The following is a 12,321-nucleotide window of genomic DNA, read 5'->3' on the forward strand; positions in this document are numbered from 1 at the left end:
TCGTCCTTTAGCAAATATTTCTCTTTATTATACGAGACAGCATCTTTTTTGTTTTTTTTTGGGAGACAGAGGTTCTTCCGCTATCATTCATCCCCTCTTTCCTTTTGCAGTAAAAAAAAAAATTGAATTCACGACCTGTCACCTTTTCTGCTGACGACAGACCAGCTCACAGCCTCAGTAAACACACACTTTTTTATTTTATTTTTTATTTATATAAAAGAAGCCTGATGACACATGTGGCATGAAAAGTATCCAATTCAATTTGTCACCGCTTATTGCTCCACTGCTCGGCCAGGCGGTTTTGATTAGTCTTTTTTCTGCTGATTTAGCTTATTTTGATTTCACCTGTTTATTTCCTACCAGCCCGTGAAGCGTCCAGTCTCTCTCTTTAATTGAGCGTATCGTTTTTGATACGATGAAGTGTGCACACAGATGGAGGACTGTTAAGGTTACCTTCACACTTCTCCTTTCTACATTTTTTTTTATTTCATTTTAAAGGCCCTTTATAGGTAGGTGGCAGCCTCACAACTCATTTACCCTTGAAAAAGAGAAACTAGATGAGAAATAACCTTTTTATGCCAAGTCCCTTTTAAAAAAGACAAAGGGAGGAAGTGCACGTTGGCCTGAATCTGTCATGGTCACACAGTCCAAAAAAAGACCTCTAACACTTTTTTTTTCTTTTTTGCTTAACGATGTCTCCACAAACTGGTTGAAATACTCCATAGAAGCCTTTCCTCTGAGCTTCAAATGTTTTCTTTCTACTTTCTCTCTTTGCTCTTTCTATATCGTCGACTTTCACAAACGCCCGAAGTAAAATAAAAAAATTAAAAAAACTGAACTGAAATAGCAAACCAGCAGTCATCAAATGATGTCAAAGTCGGTTGTTTCAAAAATATCTTTCAATATTTGTTCCGCAATTGAATTGAACTTTTACTACATTGGTTTTAAGCACGACATCTCATTAAAGCCGCTCTCAGCAGAATACGATTTCCTTTTATTTCATTCTTTTTATACGCCCCCCCCCCCCCCCCTCCTCTCTACACAACACCATCCTCCCGCCCGACCTTGAATTATTCTAATTAAGCTCATTACCGTGTGACTTTTGAGATTCCCGTAGCAAAGCCAGCACTGTAAAAAGCAACGCGACCTTGGAGACAGTCGGGCAAGGATGACAATGCTTTGTTCGTGTGTGTGTGTGTGTGGGGGGGGGGGGTCACCGTGGGAGCCGGCTTGTCTCCTACACAGGTAATTAATAAGCTTATTAACTCCTCGACTCATCATCATAATCAGAATTGCGGTCGGGGAGGGAGCCCGAGTTGTGAATCAACTGGTGATGAAATTAATGAAGATTGCACACAGTTTAGAGGTGACTGCTGAAGAAGCACGTTGTGCTTTTTTTTTTTTTTTTTAATGTTGATTAATGAAATATATTGCAGCTCACAACAGGCAGTGTTTGTGAGTTTGCAGACAGTTTCGTTTCCAATGCAGATCTGGATTCAGGTGCCGTTCCATTCAAGAGGCCTCAACTTGTTTCTGCCCACGGCAAGTGTGTGTGAATGTTGTTTTTTTTTCCCCCCATCACCAAACTTGTTTCCACAGGGCTTTGTTGTGCGTATGCATACTTTGACTCCAAAGGCCAAAGTGGACAAATTGGAGCCGACACTTGGAGAAGGACCCCGTAACCTGAACGCTAGTGGGAGACGGACCTGACAAGAAGTCTGATTATCCACGACGACAGGGGGAGAAGAGGTGGCATTCCTGGTGGGTAAAAAAAAAAAAAAAAAAATCCTCAGGGATTTTGATTGATAGCCTCTTTTGTAGTTCACAAAGTTCTGCTAGCATAATTCAAATGATCACGTTGGTATTTGGGCTGCAATTCTGCTCATATATTCCAATGTACCTAACATTCAAATTTCAATGAAGTTCATGGTTTTTTTTTTTTGGTTTTTTTATTATTCTCAATGTTAAAAACTTAGTTCCACAGTTTTATTCTTGCCACACAGCGCCGTAAAGATAAAGAGAACATTACACGGTTGAGAATCAAGGACAATGTGATGCCGAGCGGCTGTTGAAACGCTGACTCGGAGCTATTGTTCTTAAATGAACAGGAAAATGGAATTATGGATGGCTGTGGAGCAAAGAGGTGAGAAATAACCTATTTGATGAGCGCAAAAAAAATAAATTGCATGAAGCGTAATGATTCGTGTATCTTGTCAGAATTATTTGAAATTGAATTTTGCAAATTCATTCGAGCTTGACTGACGGTGGATGTGGATGAGCAGCTACTTTTGCCTGTTGACCATCTTCCATCTTGCACCTGTTGACCTCCGAACGGCTTTTCTTTGCAGGGACTAACGGATTGGAACTCATCCACCTGCCAAGAGGAGTAACTCTTCCTTTTATGAGCCCGTCGGAATTCCGCTCACAGGCGAAGAAGCATTCTGTCAATGACGAGATGAGTCAAGGATGGCCTTTGCGAGTCCCAATCCTAATAACGGCGTAATGGTCATAAATAGATCACGGGTAGCACGAGCGGGTCTCCAACCTGCTTGTAAGTGCACGCCGCAAACACATTTTGAAGCTCATTTGTTCCGAGCAGATGCACGCCGGGATGCGCCTTGCGGTTAATTGTAATGCTTCTCTCTCAGGTGGCGTACTGACAAATGGCCTACAGGTTTTTTTTTTATGCTTTGCTCACTACTCCTACTGCTGCAACTACTCTACGAGTACTGACCTGGACTTGCTTTGTATGCATTAGGTCAAGTCTAACCATCTGACCTCCTCGTGCGCTCCACTCAATGGCATGACAGGTTCATTACAAGCATCCAGACCAGAGGAATCAATCCCCGAAAGGTCTGCTCCTGACGCCCCCCTACTAGCACCACCACCTTTCATTCTTTTCACTTCTGCACTTAGTGTGTGGGATCGATATTAGTGGAGAGGGAAAGGACTTCTTCTGATGAAAGCAATTTGAGCTGTTCATGAGGCGCATTCTCTGCAATGTTCAGCACTACCACTGAGGGCCAGTAAAGTGCTACATGCAAGCATGGAAAATTCTGGAATGTTTCCAATTATTGGAAGTAATGAATACTTTTTTTTTGCGCACCTTTTTTTTTTTTGATAGGATTTTAATTTTATCACCTGCATGCAAAGAAATATATCTGTATGCAAAATGAATGACGACATAATGTTAAAAAGTGCAAAATAGCAAAAAAATGGAAACAGGGTTATTTTAAATTATAAAAACCCAATAAAGTACTGCACTGTAATACTAATATTAAATTACATTTAAATCAAGTTCTGTTTCAATTTTATAGTTGTTGTTTTTTGCCCGAGTGTCTGTGACGGGTTGCGGTAAACATAATTAAAAGAAACGACAAATGAAATATTGTAAAATTTTCTTTCATTTCCATCGCTCATATTTGTACTTAAATTCAAGTACAAAGTGTGAACATTAGCCAACTTTATCCTAATACTTTTTTAATTTACTGTATTGATAAAATCAGATGGTAATCATTCATTGGGGGGCGTTGCTCTAGCAGTTTACGTAGCATGACGTCACTTCCGCAATCGACGTCCCTTTTCCTGGCTCTTCTTCTTCGCTCATTCTAACCCAGTCGGCGTACTGAGCGGATCGGGAGGAAACCGAGCGATCAGGACCAACAACGGCGACGACTAAGTAGCGGACACGTCCGACTTTGAAAATCACCGTAAAACATTCGCTTTAAGGAGAATTATCTATTCAGCATTTTCTAGATACATAAAAGGACTACTTTTTGCACCTACTTCTTGGGGATTTTTGTTTTTTGGGCCGTATCAGCTTTTAACTCCACCCGAACTGAGCCCCCACTCGCTTCTGTTTAAACTCAAAATGGAGAACGGTGACGACAAATACCTCCCCCAGCTCCTGGCAGAGAAGGACAGTCTGGATTCGTCTTTCACACATGCTATGAAACTTTTGGAAGCAGGTAAAGCCGATTTTGTTTTTGTTGGGTTGTTTTTGTCCGATCATGTGCGTTTGGTGGAAGTTTGTCGCGAGAGAAGGCGACTACGGTGTTGGACCGCCATGTGGCGACGATCGGGATTCCATTGTGTTTTCCGAATGGAAGCGTGTTGATCCCCCTTGCGCAATTATATTAAATTATACAGTTAGTTTTTATAAGTTGTGTGCAATATTATCACGAATGGTAGGCATTGCAGCTGCACTTTGTACTTTTATTATTTTTTTGACTATTCCCATTTCCTGGTTGCTGGAACGAGGGTCAAAGCACCGTCGACGTGGTCTTTTTTTGCTTTAAACAAACGTCGACGGCCTCCCCAATCTCTTTTATTATTTTCAACTCCCAAATGTGCACCTGTAGGGGTGATGAAGTCAATATTTGCAAGACTGGTTGGTCCATAAGCGACCACGAGGACCCCACGCATGCACAACTGTCATAGACTTTCTTTGTCTAATCCTCAGCAAACTTAGCACGCTCATACTCAACAATTTTATCATTAAATCGACTATTGGTAGTGAGCTAATGTCTTTTGCTTGGTGTACATTGCTATAATGCGGTAAAATAATTTTGAAGACATTTATAATGTTATTTTAGGACAATACTGTAATATATGGTGAGTTTTACTGTATTTAAAGTTGGTGCACTGGTTGGCGAAGATGCAAAACTGCCGGAAGATGATTTGTAGCATTAGTTCTTCACTTGAAAAGCTCATGTCTTGTTCCAAAATTACCATGTTATACAGAAGACTCCATGGTTGAGTCTGCTTTTAATTTGGGTGAAAAAGGAGACAAGTTCCTGCTCCACTTTTTGGAGTCTCCTGCTTGAGACTGAGCCATTTTTTAAGTATATGATGCAATCTCTTTGCCCATGATGTTTTGAGTTTTCAAGCCATGCTTGAAATCCCTGTGCCTTTGATACGGTTGTCTCATGTTATGCCGCCCCCAACCCCCTGCAGAAATCGACAGGATCCAGAAAGGCGAGTCGAAGAATCCAGAGACGTACCTTGATCTCTTCACAAATAAGTTCATCAAACTCAAGGAGCGAGTCCTCATACCTGTGAAACAGTACCCCAAGGTGAGCTTTTTTGTTTGTTTGTTTTTCCCCCCCATGTGATTCATCCATCCCATCGTAGTTAAGGTTCACGTTCATAAAGCCACTCGGTGGCGTAATTACATCTTCTAGCAAGTGTGTTGTTATAAAATAGCTGTAAAGAGATCCAAATGCCAACAGGGCTGCTCTGAATTTTCTTCTGCGCCACCGTTCAGTAAATGCGCCGTCTTTGCCATATAAACGTAATTTACGACAAGACTCACAGCTTGCGGCTGTGTTGGTTTAAGTCATGCGGCAATGAGGGGAAATAGATGGGAGGGTTTTATGTCTGCACTAAAAGAATCATGCAAGCTAATCCTTCATTTGCATGTTAAATGTGGAAAGCACGGTGGAACCTCTCGAGTTGATCATCGTCTCATCTGTCTCTTCTGTGCTTCTGCAGTTTAATTTTGTGGGCAAGATCCTGGGACCCCAAGGCAACACCATCAAACGTCTGCAGGAGGAAACCGGAGCCAAGATCTCAGTGCTGGGCAAGGGCTCGATGAGAGACAAAACAAAGGTATGCACGTAGCTGGAATCAAAGTGAATCGACCTGAAAATGAACGTCTCCGTCCCGAAGGAGGAAGAGCTGAGGAACGGCGGAGAGCCAAAGTACTCCCACCTGTCCATGGAGCTGCACGTGTTTGTCGAGGTGTACGCCCCCCTGCCCGAAGCCTATCTGCGTATGGCCCACGCCATGGAGGAAGTCAAAAAATTCCTGTTTCCCGTGAGTATTTTGGGGAGTGACATCTTTCCCGTCTGTCATTTGTTTGGACTCGTAGATGGAGTGAACGGTTGTCAAAAATATCACACACTCCGGGATTTTCCTTTGGGTTGTCATTTTCTCTCCCTCAATTCCCCAAATTCACCTTAGTATTGTCTTGAAAAGTGGCAGTGTGAATAATGGTGGCTCTTGTTGGTGCATGAACGCTCTTCTTCAGGTCTATCTATTTCCGTCTTTCCTCTCGAGATGTTCAAAGTCCAGGCAGCTGTGAGTTTTAAGTTCACGCTGCGCCGCCGAGACGGCGCGCGCTTCTTTTCCCCTGATGTTGTTGAACTTTTGCTCCATCTGGTTGGAGCGAATGCTACGTGCTCGCTAACAATGCTCGGGGCCTCACATTTTTAATTGGGTTGCAGCATTTTTTTGAAAAGGGAAGAGCTGAACCAGTCACGATGTTGTTACTGCCGTGATGTGCGGAATAAAATCTGCCAGGTGGCTGTAATTTGTCAACTTTGTATTGCTGTCGTTTGGATTATTTGGAGTTGTTTTTACAGCGCCGTGGGGGTGGGGGGGCATGATATGTAGGCGATGTAAGTCACACTCGCGCTTGGCATGGGAGTGATGTTTGTTTTGCAAGTTACTCTGGTCATGCGCATGCTAGGGCACTGTTAGCATCTGCTGATCGTCACTGAGGCCTTTGTGCGATGACATTGCAAACAAAACAAAAAAAAAAAAGAGCACAAAAACTGTGAAGCACACTAAGGGCTTGATGACCTGATTGAGAAAAATGGAGCAGACTTGAAAGTTTAGCTCGGTCCTTTGAAGCGTATTTCCCCAGATAACGATGGCGAAGCTCCAAATTGCAGCAGTTTTGCGGCATTTGACCTTCGTGGTTCCACCGTGCCTTCGGTTGAGTAGCTACACTTGTCCTCAGGTTCATCCTGGTGCTTTTGATGAGTGGCTAAATGGAACTCCCCCCAAAAAGGCAAAAGCTTACCTTTTCTGTCAAATGTCCTTTTGGGAGCTCCATTACCGCACGTTTGATCATTTCGACGGAGAGGTTGACTCATTTAACACCTCGAGAGGTAAAGAGCTGTCACCCAGCTGGCCCGCGACATGACACGTCGCCGTCGATTCATTTGCGATCAGTCAAAGGGCTCCCGCTTTTAGACGGCCGTTCGCGGTAATTGAAAGCCGCCGTCTGTCTTCTCGTATTCCAGCCCCTTCCTGTGTCTTTGGGCGTCATTAGAAGTCCGTCTCCATTGCCGTGCAGGTCTGCTGTATGAAAGGAATTGATTGGGTCACAGTGCCGAGCTCTAAATTGCTCCCCGGAGCAAAGAGGCGGCTTATGTTGTAGGATCTGGGCAGGCAGACACACACTAATTCACTGCAACTTTTTTTTTTTTTTTTGAAAGGATGAAAGTATCATGCTGGCTCTCGTTCGTCCTCTGTGTTGAATTTCATTGCCGCTTCAACATAAGTCACATTCATTGTCTGCTCTGCATGCAGGACGTGACGGACGAGATCTGCCAAGAGCAGTTCATGGAGCTGGGCTACCTCAATGGAGGCCAAGAGCTCGGTGGCCGAGGAAGAGGCGGCATGAGAGGACGCGGCGGCCCACCCAGGTAAGGAAACCGAGACGAAGACAAACGTCGGTGGGCTTAAGCACTGAACGCTTACCTTGTGGGTCCAGGGGAAGAGGAATGCCCCCTCGAGGCGCAGCTCGCGGAGCTAGAGGAGCAGTGAGGGGCACCCCGGCACCTCGCGGAGGACCCCCGGCTGCTGCCGCCACCACCAGGGGAGCTGCCGCGCCCCGCGGTGCCAGGCTGTCTGGCAGCGGGCCCCCTCAGAGAATGCTGCCCCATCAGCACACTCCTGCAGCCGTCGCAGAGACCTACCAGGAATATGTAAGGAACCTTGACGTGTTTTCCTACATGATGATTATTTCTCTTGCCGTCTGCCTCACCCCAGTCTGTCCCCCAGGCCTACGACGAAAGCTACGCTGACACCACCTACCAGTCGTACGACAGCTATTACAGCCAGCCACAGGCGTGAGTGAATCACACCTTTCTCTCTTCTCACCTGCCACCTTCACTCCAAATTTGTTTCGGACCCGGATGCCACTTTGGAAAGTAATTAGCATCCCCTCCGTCGACGTTTCACTCATGTATTTTTTTTCTTTCCTTTTTCAACCATCAGAGAGGCAGAATATTATGACTATGGACATGGAGACTCAGCAGAGTCATATGAAAACTTTAGTAAGTATACACATTTTTTTTTTTTTGTGAGGTATGCAAGTTTAACCGTGTGCATGTGATGTCCTCAGCCCAGGACGATTGGAACGGCACCCAGCGAGCGGCTCCGGGCAAAGCCGCGCCGGTGGCCAGAGGTGCCGCCAAAACAACCTACAGGCAACACCCGTACCAACAGTACTGAAGTGGACCCGCCCTCCCCCTTACAGGGTTGCCCTGACGAGCGCCTGTCGACATCGGCAGCTCTCGCTTTAAGCAGCCCAACACAAGTAATTGTCCGTTTTGGCTTTGGTTCCCTTTTATTTGTTTTGCTTTTTTTCCCCCCCCCCTCAATTAGAATTTTTACAGTCTTGGGGATTGGAAATAAGTTTTTTGGGTAAGATTTGACTCCCCACCGCCATCCCCCTAAAACACATAACATACTCAACCAAAGCAATTTCTAGAGTTCTTTCTGCTTTGTTTCCCTTCCCCCCCCAATCCCACTCCCACTTTTTTACAATTGTTTTTTTTTCTTAATGTTTTGTAATAGTAATTTCCAGTTGAAGTAATGGCTCACTCTCCACCTGTCTTAAAGAATACATTTTAGTTGTGTTTTATAAATAAAGAATCTGTCAAGGTTCAGTTGCAGATTCCCATTTAGGCTACATTTCAAAATTCTGTTAATATAGTCCATTAAAAAGACCTTTTTTTAAAAGCTGTAATGTAGAAACGAAAAAAAAAAAATCTAAAATCCAGTAAATTAAAGTTAATGGAAATCAATTCCTTCTTTGTGATGTTTTGTTTTAAATAGTTCTAAAACATTATTCTTCATTAAGACTCTAGGCTGCAATATTTGTCATTGTCCTTTTCGAGTTTTGAAATATAGCCCTAAAAAGACACTGTTGAGATGGCCTGTCCTCATATCCTCTATTTGACTTACATGTAAACAAAGAAAGAAGACAAAACAATAAAATGGCCTCCTGTTATGCTAACAAAACAGTTCAGGTCTTCTTGATTGTGATCTGATTCTGCATAAAACCGCATGAGCCCAAAAAAAAGAGAAGAAGGATTGGGACACAAATCTCCACATGGGTCGTCTCTCTCTCCATAGAGAAGGGATCCTGCAGCTCAATCCCAACTCTTGTACATATTTTAAAATCTCCTAACTGTACTTACTCTGTACCCTCTCCATAAAAAATGCATTATGCTACTACCTGTGTACGCTTGCCTAAATAGGTTCCTAAATCTGTCCAAAAGATGTTTTGCAGCAGTTTGTCAATAAAGCTTAGTGGGTTTTTCTATGAAACGTAACGTTGCTTTTGATTTGTTGAAATGGCCTATTTTGTTTTTTCAAAAGCGCATTTTAAATCTAAAATGAATTCTGCTTTTGACTTTAACCCTCCTAAAGGATGTCTTGATGGATTATCAAAAGACTTATTCTCTCTCTCTCTCTCTATCTATACTTTTTTTAAAAAGGACCCCGAGGTAAGGCCGCTAAAAATAAGCCGGATAGCTTCCTAATGTGTTTAGAGTTGTAAAGCATTTGAATGCCTGGGTATGTATAAGACTTTTTCAATCCTCTTACCTGTGGTCTCGTTTTAACCGTTAATGCCAGTTGCCTTTATCGCCGCTGCAAATTAACTGAATTCAAACCACCATTCAGGATCTAGGCCTCGTTGTCATGAATGACACACTAATGGCAGTGCAATGGAGAGGAGGCTTTTAACCTAGACAACTCCACTGTAAAGGTAACCTAACCCTAAATGTTTAATTTGGTAGTGTGTTTTTTATCCTTTGACATAAACATGCTTTAAAAGTAGTCAACAAAGACAAAAGGACTCAAAAGGTTAAAAAAAAAAAAAAACATTCAACATCAATGTATTCTATGTACTAAAATAATTCTGTTTACTAACCAACCATCAGGTGTTAATGCAATTCTTGCTAAAATGAACCAAGCCAAATCTAAGAGCTGTTTTTGTAATATTTTTTTCCTTTTTTTTTCTTCTTTTTTTTTTTTTTTTTTTTTAAATTGTTCCACCTGTACCAAGTTGTAACAACTGAGTTGCATGAACAGATGTTCTCTTGTAGACATATTGCATGAGCTCCATTTCACGAGTATCTCCATATGCTCTGTCAACCGGGTATTGATTGGCGCTCTTTTACTTTCTCCCCCGCAGGCCCGTCGAGGCCTCTCGCCGAGTACCGGGAAGGACCCACGCAGCAGGAGGGAAGCCGTGCGACCCTCAGGTTGGTCCGTTTCCCATTAAGAACCACCTCCATGCTGCTTTCGGGACCTCTAATCATGCACCGGCTAACAATATTGTCCAGCCCTACTTGATTGATTGATGATTGGACTCCTTTTGCGGGTTCATTTCCCCAAGCTAGTAACTCTTGCTGTAGATTTAGCCTGCAGCCTGCTGACAATGTTCCCAGTGTCTCCAAAGCTCAGGCGGCTTCTGATGAGCTCCTCGGGTCTTGACAAGCATGCCAATTGGCGTGAGGCGTCGCGCTAGTGTCACCGCGGTCTCGAAGAAAGTGACTAATGAGCAGCCGTTGCTCGAAGCCCCCCCCCCCCCACGAGAGAACGGAAGCGGCAAGTAAAGGCACTCTGGTGATTCCCAGAGTGGAAACAGGAGCAGGAGGAGGAAGAGCACTGTCTGAGGGATTACTCGCAATATAGCGTCGACAGGAAGATAAAAAAAAAATGCAATGAATGTTTGGAGAGTAGCACCGCTCTCATTTTTTTGGGGGGAGGTAGTGAGCAAAAGGTGAAGAACTTAAAAACAGTTTTTCATTTACTGGCATTAACCATCATTTTCCCTAGGGTGGCTCTTACTTCGAGTTGCACTCACTCTTGTGTAAATAGCAGAAAATGATAAAAGTACTCATTCACACCACCTCAAGTAAATGATATGAACCCGAGAAGTTACCAAAATGCTTAGGCGGACATAAATCATGATGTACTTTTCATCCCGCTATTCACATTATTATCTGAGCCACCATCAAACGATTCTTAGATGTAGTTTTGCTTTTTTCGATGATTGGTTCAAGGCTCTTTGTCGCACCATCTAGATTAAAAAAAAAAAAAAAAAAAAAAACTTGCTTAGCACATTGGAATTCATGAGAATAGTTTGCTATTGTTTTCCTGCGTGATGAAAACGACAAAGCAAACTATTTGTCTCCAAGGTAACATTTCACCCGTCTGAGCAGAATATGCAGGATGAAAATGGCAACCTATGATTTTAAAAAGTAAACTGTCCTCAACTGGTTTCGACTCGTGTCAAAAAGCCTGCCGCACGCTCGAGGAAGGGAAAGTCCGCTTAAAATGAATTTGAGCACTTTGACACGTGTTTTCGTGACATCTCGGCTCATCTGGGTGTCTCTGCTTTGTCCCCCGCCCCCCCTTCGACAGATACAAGCAGGAGACATTGGCGACGTGGCTCGGGGAGAGGGTCCAAGCTCATACTGAGAACCGGGCCAAAGATCTCAAGCAAGCTCACCCCAGAATGGCCAGAGACTTAAAAATGAACTTCCCCAAGCACCCAAGTTTGTATCCAATTGCTGCTTTTCATTATTATTTTTTTTGCTGATTGAGAACCACCGTGTGGTTCTAATGCAATTGTTCCACTTGGATTTGGTGTCAAATGAACACTCGTCTCTCTCATAGTGGAGCCGTGAAATTGTTTTTTTTCCATTCCTGTCGAGCCTCGCAGTCTGTCACGTCTGAATTCCAAGGCTGTCTCAAAAATATAGTTCTAAAAAAAAAAATTAAAGACAGGATGCAACTGTTGTTTTGGTTTTATAGCCAGCCAATATTTTTTATTCTAATAAATTAACTCTTGTACCAAGTGTTGTCTCGAGTCATGCTTTTCGAAGATACTTTTAGTCTAACTTCCAAATTATATTTTTGGGGTGGGGCCTTTCTATGAATGAATGAATTGTCAACAGACAGAAAATAATCCCCCCCCACGTCTGGGCCATTATACGTGAAATAATGATCCCTGCTTCTTCTCTAATGTAATGAAGGCTAAGCGATTCAAGCAGTCTCCTTTCGGAATCGATCAAGTGTCCGTCACGAGGGAGGAGAATAAAGTAAATGTTACTTGTTTGAACGATCAATAAAAGTGCACATGAGCTTTCTGCTTGTCCGCATCGTTGCCTCCTTCTTGTAATGTACATATAGCGGCGAATTGGAGAGGAGACGGAACCGAGCGGGAACCTGCTTGTCTTTGTCAGGCCCGCGTGGAGGTGGACGTGTTAGAACATGAGGGCGTGTGGA

The 12,321-nt window shown here is 43.3% G+C and overlaps 1 protein-coding gene and 1 long non-coding RNA gene across 5 annotated transcripts; both read left to right on the forward strand.

Annotated features, from left to right (window-relative positions):
• The first annotated feature begins 1,288 nt into the window (after positions 1-1,288).
• Positions 1,289-3,314, forward strand: LOC147040960 (uncharacterized). 3 transcript variants are annotated; one of them, XR_015062973.1, is made up of 5 exons: positions 1,289-1,761; positions 2,004-2,143; positions 2,349-2,551; positions 2,649-2,674; positions 2,759-3,314. It is a non-coding gene; the product is annotated as an uncharacterized LOC147040960 (long non-coding RNA). The 3 variants fall into 3 exon arrangements; XR_015062972.1 differs by having other exon boundaries at positions 2,649-3,314; XR_015062971.1 differs by having other exon boundaries at positions 2,349-3,314.
• Positions 3,315-3,617: 303 nt separating this feature from the next.
• khdrbs1b (KH domain containing, RNA binding, signal transduction associated 1b) lies at positions 3,618-11,946 on the forward strand. Of its 2 annotated transcripts, XR_015062966.1 has the most exons (11): positions 3,618-3,968; positions 4,957-5,075; positions 5,494-5,610; positions 5,671-5,817; positions 7,321-7,436; positions 7,505-7,718; positions 7,795-7,862; positions 8,011-8,069; positions 8,138-8,332; positions 10,220-10,289; positions 11,455-11,946. XR_015062966.1 is itself a non-coding variant. In XM_085901143.1 (9 exons), exons 1-9 carry the CDS (start codon positions 3,872-3,874, stop codon positions 8,245-8,247), a joined length of 1,047 nt encoding a protein of 348 aa, XP_085757269.1. In that variant the 5' UTR covers positions 3,618-3,871; the 3' UTR covers positions 8,248-9,348. The 2 variants fall into 2 exon arrangements, 1 of the variants encoding a protein (XP_085757269.1); XM_085901143.1 differs by lacking the exons at positions 10,220-10,289; positions 11,455-11,946 and having other exon boundaries at positions 8,138-9,348.
• The last annotated feature ends 375 nt before the right edge of the window (positions 11,947-12,321 follow it).

This window comes from Syngnathus leptorhynchus, chromosome 20 (assembly GCF_054491065.1).
Source record: "Syngnathus leptorhynchus isolate UIUO chromosome 20, UIUO_Slep, whole genome shotgun sequence".
Taxonomy (NCBI): domain Eukaryota; kingdom Metazoa; phylum Chordata; class Actinopteri; order Syngnathiformes; family Syngnathidae; genus Syngnathus; species Syngnathus leptorhynchus.

What these genes read in the sequence shown, in the direction of transcription:
- khdrbs1b (XM_085901143.1), top strand. Translation starts at nt 3,872, where the DNA reads ATGGAGAACGGTGACGACAAATACCTCCCCCAGCTCCTGGCAGAGAAG. An exon ending in TCAAAAAATTCCTGTTTCCC is followed by an intron (nt 5,818 to 7,320) that starts GTGAGTATTTTG and finishes CTCTGCATGCAG; the next exon opens with GACGTGACGGACGAGATCTG. An exon ending in AGAGTCATATGAAAACTTTA is followed by an intron (nt 8,070 to 8,137) that starts GTAAGTATACAC and finishes TGATGTCCTCAG; the next exon opens with CCCAGGACGATTGGAACGGC.